At 40.4% G+C, this 15993-nt stretch overlaps 1 protein-coding gene across 7 annotated transcripts in view; it reads left to right on the forward strand.

The window, feature by feature from the left end:
* Nucleotides 1–15993, forward strand: part of ACOT7 (acyl-CoA thioesterase 7) — a 313478-nt gene that overhangs the window by 115600 nt on the left and 181885 nt on the right. For all 7 annotated transcript variants that reach the window (XM_073561759.1, XM_073561758.1, XM_073561756.1 and 4 more), the window contains one exon: nt 8001–8115. In XM_073561759.1, coding sequence (XP_073417860.1) covers nt 8001–8115 — 115 coding nt within the window. The remainder of the gene's footprint in view (nt 1–8000; nt 8116–15993) is intronic.

Genomic DNA, 15993 nt, shown 5'->3' on the forward strand with positions numbered 1-15993 from the left:
CCCTTGCTACCTTCAGCGGTCACGTGATACCGCTCATTACACTCATGAATATGCGCATATTCATGAGTTTAATTAGCGGTACCACGTGACCGCTGAAGGCAGGAAGGGAGACCGTGGAGAAGCGGGGGACTGTAGAGACCGCGCCGGGGGGTAAGTATAATTTTGACACCCCCGCTCCGCCTCCCCCGCCGACCCCCAGGTATATGACTCGTGTATAAGCCGAGAGGGGGACTTTCAGCCCAAAAAAATGGGCTGAAAATCTCAGCTTATGCACAAGTATATACGGTAAGTAGAAATCCTGGTAGATTTGCCCATTGGAGCCCATGAGCAGGAGCCAAGTACAACATCAAGAGAGCCCACAGGAATTTGTGCACAGAAAAGCTTTTCAATGACAATGAAAAGACAGCATGAAACCCGAGCAAGCCGGCACCGAGGTTTAATTCTGTATTTCAGCCGGAAAATGGGCAAATTAATTGCATAAATGAGCTGAGAGGAATGAGCAGGATTGTATTTCTGGGTTAGAGGAGAGATTTTAGACTAGAGGGCTTGTTAGATTCTGTGTTTTGAGAGTCCTTTATCTCAGTCTGTGTTAGAGGTTTGGAAAGCAAAATGTCATTTATGTTCCGCAGAAGGATAATGTGAGTTCAGGGGGATAGTACTTATATAGTTATCTGATACATATAAGTACTATTTTTAGTAGTAGCATATTGTACTAGCTGGTAGCAAAGGTCCTTACAAAGCGTAGTACATGACAGTGCCTCAAAACAAACAAAAATGACCCAACCTACTATGTATATAAACTTAATAAATGAGTAATTAAAAAGGAGGGTCTTATATACTAAACAGGGTGGAGCTAGAAAGGTGAGGAGTAGGGTCACTGGCCCTAATATTGTCCTAATAGTAACCCTACCATGTGGAGGTTGGTACCCTAAGGAACGAAGTGGCGCCCCACGCTTATCGACGGTTTACCCTCACTGCCCCTAGAAAACCCTATAAAGGAAAAAAATGTAAGTGAAAAAAATGTATGTGACCCAAATATACCAGACAATCAATGACAAAACAGTGCCTGCTAGAGAGTGATCACAGTATAGTGCCTGATAGAGGATCCTCAAACTCGCTGCCAGACAGAGTGACATTATAAGCCCCCACTCTTAAAAAGTTAGTGCACCCATATGTAATTATGGATGCTATCCACATGTACAGTACCTGTAAGAAACTTCCTTCTATATGCAGTGCCCATCAGTGAGTGCCCTATGTATAGTACCTGCAAGAGTGCCCCATTCACAAACAATGATCCCATATGCAGTGGCCCAGCCATAGACTGCCCCCATAAGCAGAGAGTATCTCTATATACTATAGGGAAGATATTCTATGCTAAATGTATCACAATTACCCGCCTCTCCTCTCTCCATAAACTTCAATGGGCTGCAGTAATCTGATCCATCAGTAAGGTGGCGGTCTGTCTTGTTTTGACCAAGATAGTTATTATATTATTATAGCTGGTTTTTCGAGTAAAGGCTGAGTTCAAGAGGTAGGAGAAAGACAAAGTACTATTGATTTATGCAAAGTTGGTTGAAATGACTGATTGAGATTGACCCCCAACTTTAATAAATTCATAACAATTGCTTATTCTTGTATATTACAATTTTAATGGGGAAAAATAACTTGTGACCCTTCCGGTGGGAAAATTGTTAAAGAAGCAGTGCCATCAAAATTTTCATTCTCTCAATATATTGACCACACACTGCCGATTGGATTCCTATATGAAGAATTAAATAAGGAGGTGTAAATCTTCAGTGCCTGGGTGATGGATGGAACAAGACTCACAGGCTCTCTAAAGTTTTGTCAGACTTAAAGAAGAACTTACGGTGCAGAGGTGAGTTCACCACAGTGAAATTTTCCCGGCGAACTGCAGTGAACTCACCTCTGCACCGTGAGACCTTCTCACCGTGCTTGCGGGGATCTCACTGAGGTCGCTGCAGTGCAGCCCGTATGGAAATGCAGCCTTAGTGACCGACAGTAACCTCGATGACGTCACCGCCGGTCACTGATGCTGCGCTGCAGCAGCTTATTCACCAGTGGTTCTCAGCATGGACGGTCGCATCTTGGCACCGTCCAGGTTGAAAATGGTTTGTCTCCCAGACATGCATTATGGCGTGGGACAGAACGACAGACATGTGAGGGATATTGTTGTTTTTTTATTTTTGTTTTATTACAGGAGGGCTTCAGTGGAATTGAGCGTTAGGTGAGTATAACTGTGTTTATTTTTAAATAAAAATGGAAAAGGGTTTTGTTTTATTTCTAATAATAAATTTTATAACTCCGATCATAACTGCGTTCACACGCTGTCATTTGACAGCGTGGGAACCGAGGCTGTCTGACCGGCGGTGATGATTTTACAAACACCCCGTGTTCATGGGGGCCAAATCTGAACAGTAATACGGACTTCCTGGTGAATTCCGTGTTTGGTGTCTGTGCCCGAAGAGTAGGTGTTCAGTATGGACGCTGAACTTTACTGTTCGGATACCCCCATCTCTAATCCTTAACAATGCAAAAAAATAATTCACATGAGTGTAAGGGCAAATTTTTGCCCCAAACCATGGCCCGGTCATTGGACGACCATTAGATTTGCGGCTGTGTTACTGACACAAAATACACCAGCTGTGCTACAATATGTTAGAATTCAGCTTCCCTATTAAATCTATGCACCATTAAACCATGTTAATTTTCATAAAAAAAGGCAACTAGTTCTGTGAATTTAGAAGAAGCCCCAGAATATTTCAGAATTTCAAAACATTAATATTTTATTATGCAACAATTGGAACCGTTCCCATATTCCATGTTCTATAGAAAAGAAATCTTTTCTGTCTAAATGAGATTTTATTGTTGAATGTTAGGACAGGAATAAATCTGGATCAGGAATGTGAACGAACAACCAAATTCTTCTAGCAGAAATCTGAAATCCATGTCTGCGCTCTAGTCCCAGTCTGATAATTTGTTTTTTTGGCCGGCTAAATTCCATTTTTTCCATCACAGTATTCACTTGATAGCTAAGCAGAAAAATATGCTTTAGTGGAAAATTAAATTAAAATTTTCCACTGCTGTAAACACAGGGGGATTGTATATAAGAGCAAATCATCTCACATGTGACTCAATTATCACCATGTTTATATCCTGTGATCTCTGTACATTTAGATTGCACTTTTCACTATGGCTAAATATAGGCTCCAGTCCTCTGCGGTATAGTGGCCATAGATTTATTCCAGGTGATCTCCTTCACGATCATTGATGAAACTTAGTGGAGCAAACCAAGTCCCCTCCCATAAGATTGTGTCCCCCTAAGTTCTCGTCACCTATTTTACAGTGAAACATTGTTATACCATGTATTGTATAAAATTTTAGCAAACCTTGCAAAATAACCAGGGATATTAGCCAAGCACAACCCCATCTGCAAATAACTCCTTCAGGGTACATTATGGCTCATCAGGTAAGGTGGATTATCTAAATCATAGGTCTGGATGAGCAACAAGGACTAGAGGCATTTTTTTAGCGCAGTGGATATGCTGAATGACACCTGGAATATCAATGCTGGATAGGCAGATGGCACTTGAGGCATGAAAAGACAGTGAAGTATGTTAGCTGGCACCTTAGTCGTGAAAAGACAGCAGAGCTGGGTATGCTGGATGGCACCATAGTGATGGAACAGCTGAGCTGTGTTTGCGATGGGCTCCTTTGAATAGTAGAGCCGATAATACAGAATGATATTTTGGAACAGCAGAAACAAGTATGCAGACTGCACCTTGATTTATCAAAGTGTCTTTCTGCATTCTTGGCTCTTTTAATCCAAAGTGCATGTCTTCATACTTGTTGCTACTGTTCCAGAGCAAGGGACGGAAATACCAGTGGTGCTATCTGTCCAGCAACACAAGGACTAAGAGGAAATGGGGCCCATTTTCATCTCCAAAGCACTAGTTAGCTTATCTAGCAGACCTATAAACTGGTGCAATAAGAGCAGTTATTGAACTGCAAAGGATCTGTATATGGTTCTTGCACATGGGCCCTGTTCTGTCTCTGTCCACCCCTGAGAAAAAGGTGATGCAGAGAGAGGAGTTTGACAGGAGACTCCCTTTTAGGGAAAGAAGAGCTGAGTTTGTAACACATATGACAGAATCCAAAAACATGGTAGAAGTAAGGATGCTGAACTACCCAACAACTCGCCTGATGTGGGCTACAGAAATGTGACATGTTACCATTGTAACCCGACAAGCACTGGAACAGAGGGAGCCAGCCACAATTAAAGGAAGTAGCTGAACCCAGTCCTAGAGCCGGGACAGGATAGTAACAGGGTACCTGCCTCTCATCCATACAGAGCACTGTCTGTCAGACTGAATTAGATACTGTTGAGCAGTGCGTGACCAGTGCATGAACACACAACATGTGTGTGGCATGTGTCCATGTTTCATGTGGAAGACCTTAGCAATAGAACTGAGAAGTTGCATCATGGGAGATTTACCTTTTGCAGTCATTCACATCTGGGAAAGTTCACTTTTGTGGATAAAATAAGAAACTTTAGTATTTTAGGAATCCATGGTCTTTGACCCCAACACAGACCGGTTTGTTGGGGGTTTGCAATGTTATGGTCTACCTGTATCTGTGATCTCTCAACTATATAGATTATACTGAAGGGTCATCCTTCTTTTGGTATTCTTGCATTTTTGGATATTATGTGCTTATCAGTTGTTTTGTGCTCTACTATTTATTCTTGTAAGGTACTAGTAGAATTAGTATGCTTCGAATGGGTGTATTTGTTTTAAATGTATGTTGTTTGTGTGTGGTTATAGTCTTTGCTTGCTGCTGATATTTGCTTTTCTGTTCTATTTTTTTCTTATTGTTGCAAATGTCTCGAGAAAGGTAGGTTCTAGAGAGCTGAAACCCAATTTGAAACCTTCGTAAGAGCTTGATTTACCTGTAAAATTGCCAAACTTTTGAAGCGTGATCACCGAACAATCAAGCGTTTCATGGCATATAGCCAACAGGGTCGCAAGAAGTGTGTTGATAAAAAAAAAGGTGCAAAATAACTGCCCATGAATTAAGGAAAATCAAGCGTCAAGATGCCATTTGCCACCAGTTTTGCCATATTTCAGAGCTGCAACGTTACTGGAGTATCAAAAAGCACAACGTGTACCAGACTCAGGGACATGGCCAAGGTAAGGAAGGCTGAAAAATTACCACTTTTCAACAAGAAACATAAGATAAAATGTCAAGACCGGGCCAAGAAATATCTTAAGACTGATTTTTCTAAGGTTTTATGGACTGATGAAATGAGAGTGACGCTTGATGGGCCAGATGGTTGGTCCCGAGGCTGGATCAGTAAAGGGCAGAGAGCTCCACTCCGACTCAGACGCCAGCAAGGTGGAGGTGGGGTATTGGTATGGACTGGTATCATCAAAGATGAACTTGTGAGACCTTTTCGGGTTGAGTATGGAGTGAAGCTCAACTCCCAGACCTACTGCCAATTTCTGGAAGACACATGCCAGTTTCTGGAAGACACCTTCTTCAAGCAGTGGTACAGGAAGAAGTCGGTATCGTTCAAGAAAAACATGATTTTCATGCAGGACAATGCTCCATCACATGCATCCAAATACTCCACAGCGTGGCTGGCCAGTAAAGGTCTAAAAGAAGAAAAAATAATGACATGGCCCCCTTGTTCACCTGATCTGAACCCCATAGAGAACCTGAGGTCCCTCATAAAATGTGAGATCTACAGAGAAGGAAAACAGTACACCTCCCGGATCAGTGTCTGGGAGGCTGTGGTGGCTGCTGCATGCAATGTTGATCGTAAACAGATCAAGCAACTGACAGAATCTATGGATGGAAGGCTTTTGAGTGTCATCGTAAAGAAAGGTGGCTATATTGAACACGGATTTTTTTTTTTTTTGTTTTTGAATGTCAAAAATGTTTATTTCTAAATTTTGTGTTGTTATATTGGTTTACCTGATGAAAATAAACAAGTGAGATGGGTATATATTTGGTTTTTATTAAGTTGCCTAATAATTCTGCACAGTAATGGTTACCTGAAAAAACAGATATCCTCCTAAGATAGCCAAATCTAAAAAAAAACCCACTCCAACTTCCAAAAATATTAAGCTTTGATATTTGAGTCTTTTGGGTTGATTGAGAACATAGTTGTTGTTCAGTAATAAAAAGAATCCTGTCAAATACAACTTACCTAATAATTCTGCACGCAGTGTATATGATAAATTTGGGTATGTTGTTTTAGCTGTTAATTAATATTTGTTTGGTTTTTTTTTGGCACAAATCTTGAGAATATTGGGTTCTAGAGCGCTGTAACCTGGCCTAATGCCTTCAGAAGCGCTTGGTTTACCCGTGCTCCAAATTTGGTGCATATTGGCCCTGTTTGGTTGTACATAAAGAACGGACATAAGACAGCAGAAATTAACTTTTATATGTATAAATAAGGCTGGACCAACAAACGCGGACTTCTATTTCATTAGGGGTTGTCCTGTGGCTGTGTGATCAGTATCTGTCTAATCATAGGATCCCCATGGTCAGTAGGATGAAAGAGCCGTGGCGCTCCCCTCCACTGTTCATCCAGGCAGAGCAATCTCAACTTTTGTGCCACAGCGCTGGCCCCTCAAATCTCTAGAGCAAAGGGGCCAAGTTACCTGAATTTAGTAATAACATGTCAAAATGTTCTACTGATTGGTGATAATTACCCTAGGAATAAGCCATCAAAGTGTAATCAGTCTGATCTCCAGTGATCCTATTTAAAATACAATATGTAAACCTGCTAAAGGGTTGGCCCACGTTGTCTGTTCAGGTGGGCACCATTCCTCAGCCAGCCTGGGGGGGGCGGTTGCTCTTGCTTCATTGATCGTTCTGGATAGTGGCATTATGGAACCAATCAACGGCGTCACCAGAAGATTTTCTGTTGAAGAACTATCACAAACCTATCACAAGCTGCAGGGTCTCTGCCATGGCAGACCACAGAGTGGCCTACACTGCATCTACGAGTGTAACTGTAGGTGAGTATGATTGATTTTTTTTTTTGTTATTTTTACAGAATCCAATCCCCATATAATGAGAACATATTACCCCTAGAACCCCTTTATTCATCTGGCTTCTAGGAAAGGAAATTCAATATTAGTGTTTTTTTTAGACGCTTTCAATTCTACATCTCCTTATCCAGCTGGCTAAACTGGATTGACAATGTAAAAAAAGGCATGTACACCATTTTTTTTATTTCAATCTCCTTAGTTCATCTCGGCTGGATACTGGAGCTTTGACCACCGCAGACAGTTAGAACAAAGAAGTTGAATTGGATAACACTAGTGATGAGCGAGTATACTCATTACTCGAGATTTCCCGAGCATGCTCGGGTGATCTCCGAGTATTTGGATGTGCTCGGAGATTTAGTTTCTGTTGCTGTAGCCGCATGATTTGCGGCTCTTGGACAGCCTGAATACATGTGGGGATTGCCTGTTTGTTAGAAAATCCCCACATGTATTCAGGCTGTCTAACAGCTGCGGCTACAGAAACTAAACCTCAGAGATCACCCTAGCATGCTCAGGAAATCTCGAGTAATGAGTATACTCACTCATAACTAGATAACACCATTTCTGGATATTCCGCTGATCGATGATGAGCTGCCTACAGAATAGGCCATCAAAGTGTGATCAATGGCTTATTCGAAGGATAGAACTTCAGTGTATAATCCTGTTATTATTGAATTTCTATTACTGGTGGGCAATTGAATACAGTTTTTGTACAATATACTCCTGGGTCCTCAGACTACTCAATGATGTTTTTATGATTTGTGTTATCTTCATTTCAATCTTCTTACTAATCATCCTTTTGTTATTCCTTTCGATAAGCTCTTCCATTGTCTTATTTTTGTTTGTTTTTTTTATATGTCCAAAATAAGAGAACATTTCTGACTAATTATCTATCCATTGACTTCAATTCTTTTTTTATTGTAGTATGAAAAGCCAGGGCAAGAAGAGGAAGGAAGGAAAAGATATGAAAATCAGAAGTTAGAGCGTTTTGAAACCAGGCAGAAGAATGGTGAATACATTATGCCTGTCGTTAACCCAGGTAATTTAATAATAAATACTTCTTTTTCATCTTTTTAAAAATTGAGTCTGGTGTATATAACTTTTTGGTGCATCAGCCCCTTACTCTTCCAAAATATGAAAAACAAAAAAAAGTCCTATATGGACAATTCCTTCATAAGATGAAGACGTCTTAGCTGGAGTAGCTCCATTTGGACAAAGTAGTATTTTGTGGCACTTGTTTAATTAAGTGGGCAACCGTAACATACGTGAATGTAGCGTCTACCAAAGTGGGAACCACTCTTTGCAGTTGCTGGGTCATAGTGAGCCCCCCAGAGTAAGGGTTGTCCCAATAAGATGTCTATATACTCAACAACAATATGGAAATGGATTTCCCATATCTGACAACCCCTTTTGAAGTGGTGTATCTCTCATTTATATTAGGTGTCAATAAGGTGTTTTCCCATTAACAAAAACCTAGCCATATATTGGATTTTATTGCCTAAGGCAATGATACACCTCTGCTGCTATTAACACTGATAAATAACGAGTTAATTAGGAGGACTGAGCTTCCCTTGCAGAATAAAAATGGCCTATGTTGTAGCTTCCAGTTGGGCTGAATGTGTTCTTTAGATTTGTTTTTTTAACTTTCCTGGTTTCTTGCTGAAGGCTGCAAGTCAAAAGATAATTGTCTGTTCTACTGCGAGGGACTTGTCAAGTTGTTATGTCTGCAGTCTTGACTGCTGTATAAAAAGTGACGAGAAACGAATTGATCTAAGCAGTTTCTCGGCGGTCGAGACATGCGTGACCTTTGTTTTGTAGCTCGAGACCTTCTTGGTTATGTTTGGTCCAAATCTAAAGATATTCTTCTGTCATTCAAATTAAGCCACGTGCTTTTCTCTCTTTATCAGAAAAATATAGAAAGACAAGAACGCCAAGAAGAGGTGTCAGAGAGAGAAGCAAAAATGAATTTAAGTTGGAGGAAGGCTTCCAGATAATAACATTTTCGATTGAAAGATCTCGCTTTTTCCATAAATCAGCTTTCCCCTACCTGTAAATTTCACTTACAGTAGCTTAAACTTCTAGCACTGAACAAAAATTTGGGCCGACATACCGACATTTGACAAGCGATAAGCCAGTAGCTTTGGCCTTCACCCTGACAGGTCGTGCCATCTTACTGAAGCATCACTGTCTCCATTTATGGATGACTCATTAATCCAACACTGTTTAGGTCGTGTAATCCTCCTTCCAACCTTCCACTATTAAGTACAGGTAATGGACATAAAGTCTTTACAATTTGGAGCAAAAGTCAAAAAGTAGTATTCCCATCAATAATATTCATGATGTATGTACATCACATACTACGCCTCCTGCTTATTTTTCTCTCTCTGTAACTACTGTAGACTTGAACCCCTTCATGACATATGACGTATATTTGTCATGTCATGTAGCTGTTAAATCCCAATATCAATCTCTGACAGCGGAATATAACACATGCTCCCATCGGCATGCCCACGATATGATTGTTGGGTACCAGTGAGTTTTCATGACAGCTATGGGTCTGCTCATGACCCGCGTGTCGGTCATTACCATCCTGGTGTGCTGAAGCCCTGCTATGTATAGCACAAGCGATCAGACGATCACAGCTTCAAGTCGCCTAAGTAAAGTGAAAAGTAGAAAAAAAGGAATAAAAATATGAAAAAAAGAAAAGCTTAAATCGCCCCCTTTTTGCCCTATTGAAAATAAAACAATTAAAAAAATAAATACTTGGTGTCGCTGCTTTCAAAAATGTCCGCTCTATCAAAGTATAAGATAAATTAACCCAATTGTTAAATAGCGTAACGAGAAAAAAAAATGCCACAATTATTTTTTTTTTTTGCCACCGTAACATTGCAATAACATGCAATGAGACCATCAAAACATTGTATCTACCCTAAAATTGTATTAATAAGAACTCATCCAGCCCCAGATCCCGAAAAAAATGTAAACGTAACGGGAAAAATGGCGACAAAAGCAAAATATTTTTTTCTTACAAATTTCTGCATTTCTTTTCCATCACGCAAATAACAAACATGTATATATTTTTTTTATCTATGTATTTGTACTGACCTGGGGAATCATATTGCTGGGTCAGTTTTACCATATAGTGAACATGGTAAATAAAACAAACAAAAAAACAAACAATTGTGGAATTGCGCTTTTTACAATTTCACCACACTTGGAATTTTTTTCCCCATTTTCCAGTACACTGTGTGGTAGAATGAAAAATATCATTCAAACGTACAATTTGTCCCGCAATAAAACAAGCTCTCATATGGCTATATTGACGGAAAAATACAAAAGTTACAGCTCTTAGAAGAAGGGGATGGAAAAACAAAAATAAAAAAAAGGAAAATCACCCGAGGGGTGAAGTGGTTAGCAGAAAAGGACTAACAAAAGCGGCCATATCTATCCTATATGTAAGAGTCCTAGAGGTGAGACCGGTCTTCTAAACCATTTGTGGCATAGTTTGTGGATATGGAGAATAAAAAACAAAGGGTGAGCACTAAGATAATTTCAAATCTATGTAACACTGGCCCACTGGGGCTATTTTAGACTTATATTTCCTGTTGGTTTGTTTTTTCAGAAACCGTTTTCAGCAGGCTCATTACCATTAGAGACAGGATTTCAATGACGGGTAACACCTCTAATAACACTGGATCCACCAGTCACAATAGGCTAGGCATTATTACCTTTTTTTAACACTCTCATTAGATGCCTCAATAAAAAAGATTGGGTCTGTTCTTTGTGGCTATATACATGTGTTGTTTCTTGAAACAGGAAATTAAAATCCAAAAAGTTGCAGTGGCCAGTGTGAAAATTGCAAGATTTCCATTTTTAGTTTTAATACAGATTATGATATGGGTGTAAAAAAAGCACTTCTAAAAAAAAAAAAAAAAAATATGTTTCACACAAAAAACCTCATTCAAACAATAAGTCATTTTCTGATTATAGCTTCCCTTCAAAACACGTTAAAATGTAAACTGAGCCCAACTATAATAAGGGGCAGTAAGTCCCATAAGGATAAAGAAATAATAAATGAAGGAAACACCTAATCATCATTTAAAAAGGCATAGTTATAATGCACCATCAAGTGAAAAAAGAGACTGATGCTATGATATTATAGAATAACATAAATACCTATTCCAAGAGTGGTTTCCAAGCCTGAATGGGTGAGCGAATTCCCACTTGTTTCGCCGGGAAGTCGACTTCTTCGGGGGGTTTGCAGTTATGTTATGAGCCTTTAAGCTTTGAGCACTAATTTAACAAATATCATTTTTTGGGGGGTATAAACTACCGTAGGTGTTTCATTTTGTTTTAAATGTCTGTCAGAGTACAGAAAAAATGATATTGAGCTGAACCAGTCTGTAGCCCTGAGGGTTGGGGCTTAGTTTTCATCAGACAAATGTTAAGTCTTTATTTTTAGACTAAACCAATCCGTGGCAAAAATCCTCACAGCTATTTTAATGTTCCGTTTTCACTTTTTTTATTATCTTTTATCTCTTCATGGTATCTCTGTGCCTTATTTTAGAAAATGTGGATGTTCACAGTTTCTGTAGCTGCGTGAGCTCCAGACAGCAGGCAAAGCTTTCAGATCAGCTCATTTTGATGACTCTTTAGAACTGTTCTTCACGCCAGTAAAAAAAAAAAAAAAAACCATCCAAATTAAACGGATTGAAGCAGAAATCTTTCAAAAGCTATTTTAAAGTACACTGCACTTTCAAGTGACTTTTCAGAATAAGCTATAATGTGTGTGTATAAGAGGAATAACGCTGTTTCTGGCCATTATCTGACTTGCATCCTGCATTTTTAGCGATTATTCCCCCTTTACTAGAATCCTGTGTACTTTCTACTTGTTTTCTTTTTTTACTTTCATTTTTCTGCAGCTTCTAAATAGAGTTATATAGCAGCAGGTGAAATTTGATCCATCACTGCTGACTAGAGTTGAGCGATACCGTCCGATACTTCAAAGTATTGTATCGGATGGTATCGGCCGATCTTTAAAAAAAGTATCGGTATCGCCGATTCCGATACCGGAAGTCCCATTCAAGTCTATGGGACTTCCGGTATCGGAATAAGAAAAACCCTTTCCTGCCCTTGTACAGCCTCTCTGGGGTCTGTACGGGCCTTTCGGGGGGCTGTGCCGGCCTGCCAGGGGGTCTGTGCAGGCTCCGGTGGGCTGTGCCGGCCTGCCGGGGGGCTGTGCCGGCCTGCCGGGGGGCTGTGCAGGCTCCGGGGGGCTGTGCCGGCCTGCCGGTGGTCTGTGCAGGCTCCGGGGGGCTGTGCCGGCCTGCCGGGGGGATGTGCCGGCCTGCCGGTGGTCTGTGCAGGCTTCGGGGGTCTGTGCAGGCATCGTCCGATGGGACTACAAGTCCCATCGGGCGATGCCTGCTACCATGACAGTGATTGACACATTAGCCAATGATGGGACAGTAATAGTCCTATCATCCGGCTAATGTGTTGAATGTAAAAAAAAAAATAAAAAAAAAAATTACATGCTACATACATGCTACATTCATACTACATACTACATACATGCTACATACATGCTACATTCATACTACATAAATACTACATGCAACATACATACTACATATATACTACATGCATGCTACATACATACTGCATGCTACATACATACCACATATATACTACATACATACTACATACATACTACATGCTACATACATAACACATATATACTACATGCATGCTACATACATAGTACATGCTACATGCATGCTACATACATACTACATGCTACATACTACATATATACTACATGCATGCTACATACATACTACATGCTACATACTACATATATACTACATGCATGCTACATACATACTACATGCTACATACATACTACATATATACTACATGCATGCTACATACATACTACATGCTACATACATACTACGTATATACTACATGCATGCTACATACATACTACATGCTACATACATACCACATACATACTACATACATGCTACATGCTACATACATACCACATACATACTACATACATACTACATGCTACATACATTCATACATATATACTACATGCATGCTACATACATACTACATATATACTACATGCATGCTACATACATACTACATATATACTACATGCATGCTACATACATACTGCATGCTACATGCATGCTACATACATACTACATATATACTACATACATACAATACATTCATACAATACATACATAGACATACAGTACATATAACATAGAGTAACATACTTACCAATACTTGTCACATTGTTCCCCGAAGCCATTGTCTTTTCCGGAATAAATATTAACATAACAAACCACAAAAATACTCACCCACGATCCGAAGCAGTCCACGAGTGTGTCCCACGACGATCTTGGGTAGAGAACTGCAGCATCAGCTGATGCTGCCGTTCTCTACGGGCTGCAGGAATCCAATGACGGAAGGTAGGTATCCTTCCGCACTGTATTCCTCCGCCACTTAAAAAAAAAAAAAAAAGTCCCTAGTCTCACTTTATGCCATTGCTGTGTGGGAAATTCCCACGCAGCAATGGCATAAAGTGAGACTAGGGACTTTTTTTTTTTTAAGTGGCGGAGGAATACAGTGCGGAAGGATACCTACCTTCCGTCATTGGATTCCTGCAGCCCGTAGAGAACGGCAGCATCATCTGATGCTGCAGTTCTCTACCCAAGATCGTCGTGGGACACACTCGTGGACTGCTTCGGATCGTGGGTGAGTATTTTTGTGGTTTGTTATGTTAATATTTATTCCGGAAAAGACAATGGCTTCGGGGAACAATGTGACAAGTATTGGTAAGTATGTTACTCTATGTTATATGTACTGTATGTCTATGTATGTATTGTATGAATGTATTGTATGTATGTAGTATATATGTGGTATGTATGTAGCATGTAGTATGTATGTAGTATGTATGTGGTATGTATGTAGCATGTAGTATGTATGTAGCATGCATGTAGTATATATGTAGTATGTATGTAGCATGCATGTAGCATGTAGTATGTATGTAGCATGCATGTAGCATGCAGTATGTATGTAGCATGCATGTAGTATATATGTAGTATGTATGTAGCATGCATGTAGTATATATGTAGTATGTATGTAGCATGCATGTAGTATATATGTAGCATGTATGTAGCATGTATGTAGTATGTATGTGGTATGTATGTAGCATGTAGTATGTATGTAGCATGCATGTAGTATATATGTAGTATGTATGTAGCATGTAGTATGTATGTAGTATGTATGTGGTATGTATGTAGCATGTAGCATGCATGTAGCATGTATGTAGTATGCATGTAGTATGCATGTAGTATGTATGTAGTATGTATGTAGTATATATGTAGTATGTATGTAGCATGTATGTGGTATGTATGTAGCATGTAGTATGTATGTAGCATGTAGTATGTATGTAGCATGCATGTAGTATGTATGTAGTATGTAGTATGTATGTAGTATGTATGTGGTATGTATGTAGCATGTAGTATGTATGTAGCATGCATGTAGTATGTATGTAGCATGCATGTAGTATGTATGTAGCATGCATGTAGTATGTATGTAGTATGCATGTAGTATGTATGTAGTATATATGTAGTATGTATGTAGTATATATGTAGTATGTATGTAGCATGTATGTGGTATGTATGTAGCATGTAGTATGTATGTAGCATGCATGTAGTATATATGTAGTATGTAGTATGTATGTGGTATGTATGTAGCATGTAGTATGTATGTAGCATGCATGTAGTATGTATGTAGCATGCATGTAGTATGTATGTAGCATGCATGTAGCATGCATGTAGTATGTATGTAGCATGCAGCATGTATGTAGCATGTATGTAGTATATATGTAGTATGTATGTAGCATGTAGTATGTATGTAGCATGCATGTAGTATGTATGTAGTATTTTTTTTTTTTTAACATTTAACACATTAGCCGGATGATGGGACTACTACTGTCCCATCATTGGCTAATGTGTCAATCACTGTCATGGTAGCAGGCATCGTCAGATGGGACTTGTAGTCCCATCGGACGATGCTTGCACAGACCCCCGGACATCAGCACAGCCCCCCGGCAGGCCGGCACAGCCCCCCGGCAGGGTGCACAGACCACCGGCAGGCCGGCACAGCCCCCCGGCAGGCCGGTACAGACCCCCACAGGGTGCACAGACCACCGGCAGGCCGGCACAGCCCCCCGGCAGGCCGGTACAGACCCCCACAGGGTGCACAGACCACCGGCAGGCCGGCACAGCCCCCCGGCAGGCCGGTACAGACCCCGGGCAGTCCACACAGCCCCCCGGCAGGCCGGCACAGCCCCCCGGCAGGCCGGCAGAGACCCCCGGAAGGCCCGAAATGACGGCGCATCATGATGCGCACACACCGCGCATCATGATGACGTCAGGCTGTCAATCAACTGAACTTCCGATTCCGATGCCGAATTCCGATATTGAAAAAATATCGGAAGTCGGTATCGGAATTCCGATACAGCAAGTATCGGCCGATACCCGATACTTGCGGTATCGGAATGCTCAACACTACTGCTGACAGATTTGTAGACAGATTCAAATAGTTTTTGAAAGTGAAAGATCAATGTGACAAAAAGTGGTGAATAAATGGCCAAAGAGGCATTTTTCTCTAAAAAGATATATTGCACAGTTTCATAACTTCACATGAGATAGATAGATAGAGATATATATATATATATATATATCTATCTCCAGCTAGATAGCGCTGGAGTCCTGGGTTCAAATCCCACCAAGGGCAACATCTGCAAGGAGTTTGTATGTTCTCCCCGTGTTTGCGTGGGTTTCCTCTGGGTACTCCGGTTTCCTCCCACACTCCACAGACATACTGATAG

The sequence above is a fragment of the Dendrobates tinctorius genome, unplaced genomic scaffold (assembly GCF_039654945.1).
Source record: "Dendrobates tinctorius isolate UK_male_01 unplaced genomic scaffold, ASM3965494v1 ptg000326l, whole genome shotgun sequence".
Classification (NCBI taxonomy): Eukaryota; Metazoa; Chordata; class Amphibia; order Anura; family Dendrobatidae; genus Dendrobates; species Dendrobates tinctorius.